This window comes from Malania oleifera, chromosome 4 (assembly GCF_029873635.1).
Source record: "Malania oleifera isolate guangnan ecotype guangnan chromosome 4, ASM2987363v1, whole genome shotgun sequence".
Classification (NCBI taxonomy): domain Eukaryota; kingdom Viridiplantae; phylum Streptophyta; class Magnoliopsida; order Santalales; family Ximeniaceae; genus Malania; species Malania oleifera.
The window spans coordinates 47,163,682-47,173,173 of NC_080420.1; the positions used below are offsets into that span (position 1 = coordinate 47,163,682).

A 9,492-nucleotide genomic window follows, 5' to 3' on the forward strand; every position below is an offset into this window, starting at 1 on the left:
ATTTAGGATAGGCTTCTTCTAGATGTTCCTTACTAACCACTTTTTTTTTACCAAGTATGATGAAAATGAATTTTCTTCTTTAGTTATGGATGGGCGTCTTGACATCAAGCATGAATTTTTCCTAGATGGGCAGAAAAGTACCACTACTCTAAAGTGTAGGGTGATGTTTAAGTGAGAAGAAAATCAGAAGTACTTGATCATAGGATCAAATCCATGTTGTTGGAGAAAATGAAAAACCAAAATTGGGAGACGTTTATCATGGGCAACTAATGTTTTTCCCAACCAAAGTGAGTAACCCAAAGACCACCATGAGCCACTTAACTATTTATGCTAAAAGAATTGATTGGAAAACAGAGCAAGGACATTAGTTCTTAGTTTTGGGAAAAAGGTGTCACCCTAAAGCTTCTCGTCATTGGTCTCTAGGATGAGAGACAACTAATAAGGAATAAAATGAGCAACTTTGAATGTCCACATAGTTAATCATTGGTCAATACGATTAGACCTTGCCCAATTAACCTGAAGAATTTGGAGAAAATCTGATTTATTGATGTCAAAGTCACTTAAAATCCTTAGTAGTTGTTCTTAATGACTAGTTTCTTATTTATTTATTTTTTTCGCAAGATTGTTATTAATTATTTTGTAGCAAGGAGGAACAAGACACACATGAGAAAAGTATATTTTTCTATCTTGACCCCTCTATGCTTTCACTTGAAATACCTTTCCTAGTTAAGCATCTAAGGTTTTTCTAAATCCTTGCTTTGATCATCCTTTTATTTTCTTTTGAAGAAACAATGCACATCCACATCAAATGATCATCACCCTAAGGAAAGAAATAGCTAGGTGCATAGTTAGGATACCAAACCATTTTTCACCTCAACGAATTTTTATGAATATCTTTGAATAATAATAGTTTAATTTATAAAATGAAATATTATAACTTATATAATACCCACTTTATTTAAAATACATAAAAATTATTTTAAATATAACTCAAATATTATTTCCTATCATTTACAAGCAACACAACGTGCATATTCTGTAGACATTCTTGAATGAAAATATATTAACCTAAAAAACTAATGCTTGATGCTCATTTGCAATGTGAAAATTAACTGCAAATAATAGCTTCCGTTATTTTTCAATTAGGAATGTCTAGAGACTACAACAACAATAACAAATCTTAAGTTCCACTATATGGGATCAAATACATAAATCCTTTTCTCTCAATTCACTTGATCAAGGGCATTTCTTCGACTAAAAAAGTCATTAAATCCTTTCTCACTACTTCATTCAATTTGAAATTATTTTAGGTCAACCCATCCAACATCCATACTAGATTCTTATTTGATTTGGAAACTGAAACCTTTGGCATCAAACAAGAAACGAAGAACCAAGAACTCAACCCAACTAAGGCGTCCAAGTAAAACTATAAAATTGTAAAATCCCACCATTCAAATGCTGGAACAGGCAAAACAATTTTCAAGAATTCAATGCTGGCTGAAAATTAAAGAACATATTCATCACTTGAATCTTCTATGTTCTGTATTCAAACTTCCATTCCACTTTATTTCCATCCTATTAATTTTCTAACCAAACAATGGCTTGTGATATGTGGGTGTTGATTCAAATTATAGCAGAGCAGAGAATTCGAGTTATTGTAATCGCCAAATATTACCCAATGTAGCAGAAGCCACAGAGAAACATTATGGGAAGAAAAGAGGCTTCTAGATCGGTCATCGTGGCCTTAAAATTCTTCGCGATCGGATACCTTCTCCTCATCCTCATCCTCGATCTCTCCAATTTCCCACAAGGATTCGGCTTCATGTTCTGGTGTTTCCGGCGCCGGAAGAATTTCATGGAGGCCGTGAACTACAAGCCAGTCGCCGAAGTACATGTCTGGAAATACAATCGGAATTCCGTTCAACATCACTGCGTCGCCGGATTTCGTGACATCAATCGTGTAGGCTTCCAAAAATGTCGGCAACTTGGTCCCATCATCTGAATTCCCCAAATCAGTCCACTTTAGCTTGCAAGGAAGAACATGTCGAAGGAACAGCGACGAGTACTCACTAAAATTTCCGACGTGGTTGATCATCACCCCGTCAATCGGAGCAAAGATCGTCAACTTGGTCTGGTCCTTGAATTCTTTCATCAATTGCAAATCAAGAAAAGAAGCCATCACAGAGTATCCTGTGAGCCTCAGAAATTCCAAAGGTTCGTCAAAGGAAAAAGATCCGGAAACATTCGGAACTTCCGTCGCTATGCAGTCAAGATTAGGGATGGGACTGACGCTTGGATTGAATTCCTTAAGTTCAAATTTCAGATCAAAGAAACTATGAATCCCATAAATGATCAGAAAGTGGTCATTGTAAATCGGCGAGCGATCAACGGAGACATTGTTCAGCGAAATTTGGTCATCGAATTCTGTGGTCGTGACGGCGAGCGAGTGGCCGGGAAACATCGTTGGAATCCTGGTTCCGAAGGGGAGTGATTGGAGGCTCTGTAGTGAGAAAGTGAGAGGCGAGAAGTGGAACTGGAGGAGGGAGAGGGAAGGCTGACCCGATTGAGCAAAAGCCGAATCGGAAGGCGAGAAGATGGTAACGGTTTGATTGGATGAGGGAATTATGGAGTCTGAGGCGAGCTGGAGGGTTAGAGCCATGGAGTCGAAGCCGGCGTCGGAGAGTACGGCGGCGGCGTTTTGGATTGTTTGGGAAGAAAGAGAGGAGGAGAGAGAGAGGGCAGAGAGAAGGATGAGATAAAAGAGAAGCAAGGCCGCCATTGATACAAGTTTCAGGAGCTTTGTTCTGCAGAGACTGATTCGCGAATTGTGAAGAAGAAATTGTTCTAATTAAGAGATTAAAATAGGAAGGAAGGATTGATTTTTCGCGGGAAGGGAGATGAAACGCGGCAGGTCGTTGTTTGTTGGTTTGGACCTTGGAGGGAATCAAAAGTTCGTTATGATAGTTAGTTGCACCGTTTCTCTCTCTCTCTCTCTCTCTCTCTCTCTCTCTCTCTCTCTCTCTCTCTTTTCTTCATTTTTTTTTTGTTTATTTTTTCAAAAAAAATTATTGTTCGGCTTTTTGAGGCCTAAATGTGACATAATGTTTCCTTTTAAAACTATTTTCCAATATCCAATCTCATTCTTATGTATAGTAATTCTATAGTCTAAAAATCATACTAGTCCTAAAGGTTTTTATGTAGTTCTATGGGTCTTTTATCATTGCATCTCTAACGTGTGTAATGCTTAGATGTCTCAATTTGAGATGTACCATGAAAGCTATTGGTAGTGAGTACTCTAGCATCTTTTATCCACTGAAATGTGTATAGAGTACTTTCCTTAGATTTTAACCATTTAGTATGGTGTAACCATTCACTTCCTAGGATAACCTTCGATTGACATTACTCACTCAAAAAAAGATAGGAATTGTTTTAGTTCAATAACCCAAACAGACAGGACTAGAGATTGCTAACTGTCGACATCAGGTTTTGAACACCCATTTGGGTTGCCTTGCTTAACCATTTTAAAATCAAACAAGTATCGATAACCAAATCATTGGTTTATCTAGCTTGTCAAATTTTTATCTTTAAAAATGGAGTCACCACTTTCTTTTAATAGTTTATCATTTTTTATCTGTCCGGGAAAAACTGTATTTTCCAACTATATAGAAATAATATATATCATTTGTAAAACTTTGTTGTAACTCAAATTTCTAAATTTTCACAAGCATATATAATATGTAAAATTCAAATCCCATAAACACGCATTATACTTTAATTGATAAAATTCTCGAAAATTAACTGACTTAACTTATTCCCTTTACCTGATTATCGAGAGGCCTGTTAAAATTCTATACTCACGCCCGCGGCATTCAAAACTCAAAAATCCTAAAATCATGTATTCCCTAGAATAATGTCACATTCATATTTTCTCGAACCCACTTATTCCATTTAATCAATGAAACATCAAACAATCAACTATTTATTACTCTTACCTCATTCCCTGAGGAAACACCCGCAAGGACCCTAAACCTATGCTTGCATCGTTCGCACCAAAACCCTAAAATTTACATTTTCCCAGTTCAATCAACTTCAACCCCGCAATTATACTCATTTAAATATGTCTAAAACCATATCCTTCATTTAATAAATCAAATACTAACATTTACCACCCTTACCTCAACTTTGGAGTGGTATTTGGAATCCTCAAAACATAATTCAGCTTCGGTCAAATTGACGAGGAACACCGCTAAGCCTTAAATACGAAGTCTGATCATCGATGAGGCAATTTTAGAGTGATAAAATGAAGAGAGAGAGAGAGAGGGTTTTCGTAGCCGTAGGAGAGAGAGTGAGAGTTTTGAATTTTTTACAAGAAAAATGACTTGCAGGCCTTTTATAGTATTTTGTCTCTGGCAAAAACCGTCGATGATTTTCTTAGGCTCCCAGAAAACCATTGCCTGTTTTGCTTGTAACCATACCGGTTTCACTGTTTACCCTTTTACTCGGCTATAGTTAAAATATATAACCATTGACGATTTTCTTACCACTTCAGAAAATCGTCGCCAGTTTTCTCCTCACAAGACCATTTTCCTCTTTTCTTCTGTTTTTCTTATTGTTAGACCAAATAGTTAAAGGTCTTTCATTCCTACTATGTTTTGATGTTATCAACCCATTAGCTGCTCTCAAGGTCACTAACGTTTCTCTAAGATATATTTCAGGTATATAGAATGGCATCTGAACCAACAAGCAGTCAAAACAACTCATGTCATGACCAGAAACAGAAGTCTCTTAAAGCATTCATGAACAATACAACAAATGTACAAAAGTCATCTGAAAAATGAGTGTAAAATAAGAGAGATTTTATCTTGTAAATATCTTTTACATAAAGTGAAACTCAATACAAAGAGCAAGAAAAAGGGCATATCACACATGCACAACAAAATACTAGTTAAGCCATTTTTTAAGTATATAAAGAAACTCTCAAAATGGACAAGAACCTTCTTAGAAACTTAAAAGGACAAAAATTGAAGAAGGAGGATCTCGTCGACGAACACAGGGTTTCGTCGACGAGCTTAGTGCAAACTTCGTCGACGAACACAGGGTTCTCGTCGACGAAAAGATACCGAGGGGCATCTGAATTCAAAACCACAACTCGTCGACGAACATAGGGAGTCATCGACGAATTAAATGAAGGCCTCGTCGACGAACACAGGTTCGCGTCGACGAAAATATATCGAGGGGCATTTGAATTCAGAACCAGCAACTCGTCGACGAACATAGGTCTTCGTCGACGAAATGGCTGAAGTGCTCGTCGACGAACATAGGGCTTTATCAACGAACATCGGGCAGCAGCGAACATTAAATGCTGCGAACGGCTATTTTTGAATCTTGTTTTACATTCATAAATGCCCAACGACTCTCCAGCGTTGCCCTCATCCATTCAATGTATAAATAGGAGTAAAAGGCATTTTACTATACAACCTTGAGAAATCATATTGAAAGAAGAACATTATTGGTATTGTCATCTCTAGGGTTTACTCACAAACTCACTTCCCCTCTTCTTGCTACTCTTAGTATTGCATTCACTCTATTGACAGAGGATCTTGAGTAAGGAGTTTATTGATTTAACTACCTCAAGGGAGTATTCAAGCTTACACTTAATCATCATTTACCTTTTTGTAAACAAAGGCTCTTTGTGGGCTGTTTTTGGGTGTCTCTAAGTTAGCATCTTGTTGAAGCTCTTTGTGAGCTGGTGTGTATTGGCTTCTCCGCCCGAAGAATTTTTTAGTGGATTTTGGGAATCCTTGAGTTGGTCTCAAGGCATGGACGTAGGCGGGATGCCGAACCATGTAAATATCAATGTGTTAAGCTTTTCTTCTCTCTTATCTCTTTCATATTGTTATTGTGATTTGCTGCATTTCCTTTTACTCAACAATTTTATGCACTTGCTCTTGGTAAGATTTTTGTGTTTGTAGAAAGTAATCTCATCATCGAAGAAAGTCTATTCACCCCCACTCTAGACATACTACCAGGCCAACAAGTGGTATCAGAGCGCCAGTCGTTGAAATTCGAAGTAACATCCAGGCGAAAAGATCAACACGGCAGATATGTTTGCCCAAGGTTAGTCCGTGGACCGCCCTCCCAAGTTTTGTGGGATTAACTACCCAGCATGGAAGGATCGAATGTCCATTTTCATCCAGGCCTATGACTACCTTATGTGGAATCTCATCACTGAAGGAGACTACACCTTCAAAAACGAAGACGGCGATGACATACCCATTGGGAAACTTCCTGAGGCAGATGCAAGGTTGGCACAACTCAACTTTAAAACTAAGAATTTCCTATACTGTGCCGTAAGTGATGAAGAATACAACCGAATATGTGGTTGCAACACGGCCAAGGAAATGTGGGAAAAACTTCAGGTAACATATGAAGGAACTACTCAGGTAAAGAGATCTAAAATTTATATGCTTGTAAAGAATATGAAATGTTCAAAATGGAAGAGAGTGAAACAATCACAGCTATGTTCACACGATTCACACACATCACTAATGGACTAAAAGCTCTCGGTAGAGAGTACTCTATGGAAGATAATGTGCAGAAAGTTCTTCGTTCTCTACCGACATCTTGGCATGCAAAGTCCACAACAATTGAAGAAGCCAAGGACCTCTCAAAGGTCACACTTGACGAACTAATTGGATCCCTCATGACCTACGAAATCAAGAAGAAAAATGCTGTTGCTGAAGTTGAAGCACCCAAGAAAGCTACTGGAATTGCTTTAAAAGCTGGAAAGCAAAAAAAGATCATAGAAGAAGAGGAGAATGATAATGACGACGAAGTTGCCTTACTGACCAGAAGATTCAGAAACTTTCTAATGAACAAACGAAATGGCAAATCAAAGGAGAAAGGAGAATCGAGCATCAGATGCTACAATTGCAAAAAGATCGGCCACCACATGGCCGATTGCCCTCTCTTCAAAAACAAAAACAACAATCAACAAGGAGACAAGAAGAGATTCAAAGCAATGAACGCAACTGAATGGGATGAACTAGATGGAACCTCAACCGACGAAGAAGTCGAAGAAGAAATCGCTCATTTCTGCCTCATGGCGGACGAACTAAGTGAGGTAAGCTCCGATGATGAATATCTCCCTTCATATGAGGAACTAGAAGAAAACTGTAGAAAACTCTATGTTGAACTAAGAGCATCTAAAAGGAAAATCAAACTTTTAGAAGAAAACTATTCAAAATACAAACAAAAACAGATTTGCTCGTGTGATACTTTGAAAGCTGAAAATGTATCTTCTAATCTTGAAAAAGAAGAGCTTTCTAAAGAATGCTCAAAATACAAAGAGTCCTCTCAAAAGGAAATTGAAAGCTTGAAAAGTCAAGTAATTGAACTTCTTCAAGAAAACTCTTCATTGAAAAAGAAAGTGGAGGATCAAAGCAATACCATATATAAATTTACAAATGGAAAGGAAAATTTCGATAGATTGCTTGGAGCCCAAAGATTTGAAATTTTCAAAGAAGTTTTAGGATACGACCTATCATCTTCCGAGTCAATAGGATTTGCAAACCTCTATGCCAAAAGGAGCTCTGTATCCAAGAAAATTTTTGCACCTAAACTAAATCCCTCACACACAAATAAAGTCTGTTTATATTGTGAGAAAAAGGGACATGTACGATTTACTTGCCCTTTCAGGGGAAATAGAGGAAAAAATATGAACTACAAATGGGTGATTAAAAACACTAACCCAATAGGACCCAAGAAAATATGGGTACCAAAACAAGTTACTTGATATTATGTGCAGGTTTAAAGAGCAACTCCGTAAAGAACAAATGGTTTCTAGACAGTGGATGCTCAAGACACATGACGGGGGATGCAAACAAATTCCTTTCCCTCTCATACAAAAAGGAAGGGCTAGTCACTTTTGGAGACAACGCCAAAGGAAGAATTATCGGTAAAGGTAAAATAGGTAATTCTTCCCTAGCTATTGAAAATGTTGCTCTAGTTGACACTCTCAAACATAATCTGCTAAGTGTTAGTCAACTTTGTGATAAAGGGTTAAATATCATTTTCCAATCCACAAAGTGCTTAATAAATGATTTAAATGGAAATACAATTCTCATAGGAAAACGTGAGTCCAACATATATACAATTGAATTTGAAGAAATCACAAGTTGTAACATTAAATGCTTAGCTGTCACAAATGAAAATTGTTGGCTATGGCCTAGGAGACTAGGTCATGCAAGCATGGATCTTCTTCATAATCTTTCATCCAAGGATCTAGTAAACGGTCTACCAAAAGACAACTATGTGAAAGACAAAATATGTGATGCATGTCAATATGGAAAACAAGTTAAGTCCTCCTTCAAAACTAAGAAAGTAATCTCTACATCAAGACCCCTAAAGTTAATTCATCTTGATCTATTTGGACCTAATGACATTGCTAGCATTAGTGGAAAACTGTATGCATTTGTTATTGTTGATGACTTTTCCAGATTTGCATGGGTAATTTTTCTTGCTAATAAAAGTGATACATGTAATGCATTCATTCATTTTTGTGGAAAAATCCAAAATGAGAAGGGGATGTCAATTGTACATATTAGAAGCGATAGAGGAAGAGAGTTTAGAAATAAAGAACTTGAGGACTTTTGCAACAAAAATGGATATTCACGTAACTTCTCTGCACCAAAAACCCCACAATAAAACGGAGTAGTTGAAAGAAAAAATCGAACACTCCAAGAAATGGCTAGAACAATGCTCAACGAACATAATTTACCAAAATACTTCTAGGCAGAAGTCGTTAGCACAGCATGCTATGTTAGTAACCGAGTCACTATTAGATCCAAAATAGGAAAAACCCCATATGAAATATGGAAGGGCAGAAAACCTAACATATCACATTTTAAGGTTTTTGGATGCAATTGCTTCATATTAAACAATAGAGATCATTTAGCTAAATTTGATTCAAAGTCCGATGAAGGGATCTTCATAGGATACGCAATGAACAAAGCATATAGGGTATTCAACAAGAGGATTCAAACCGTTCAAGAGTCAACCCATGTCGTTTTTGATGGAACAAATCCTTACACATCTAAAACCCCTGTTGAGCTAAATGAAGTAAACCAAGTCACTACCTTTAGAATTGAAAGAGAATTAGAACAACTCAAGATAAATAATGATCAAGACACAAATTATCAAGATACAAATGTAGATCATCTAGAATCTTCTCCTCAAGAACCTAACCAACCAGAAGAGAAAGAAGATCATGAATTACCCAAAGCATGGAAGTTTGTAAAAAATCATCCAACTGATCTCATCATAGGAAGTTCCTCTCAAGGAGTCAGCACCTGATCTCACCTTAGAAGAGGATGCAATCACATTGCCTTTATATCTCACCTAGAACCAAAAAACTTTGAAGAAGCTGAAAATGATGCAGATTGGATAAATGCCATGCAAGAAGAATTAGATCAATTCAAAAGAAACAAAGTA

At 37.1% G+C, this 9,492-nt stretch overlaps 1 protein-coding gene across 1 annotated transcript; it reads right to left on the reverse strand.

Moving 5' to 3' along the window:
* Nucleotides 1-1,744: 1,744 nt before the first annotated feature.
* Nucleotides 1,745-2,779, reverse strand: LOC131153789 (putative fasciclin-like arabinogalactan protein 20). The gene has a single exon (XM_058106249.1). The coding sequence runs from the start codon at nt 2,777-2,779 to the stop codon at nt 1,745-1,747; it is 1,035 nt and encodes a 344-aa protein (XP_057962232.1).
* Between the last annotated feature and the right edge of the window lie 6,713 nt (nt 2,780-9,492).

Excerpts from the sequence above, each read along its gene's own strand:
- LOC131153789 (XM_058106249.1), bottom strand. The coding sequence starts at position 2,779 with ATGGCGGCCTTGCTTCTCTTTTATCTCATCCTTCTCTCTGCCCTCTCT.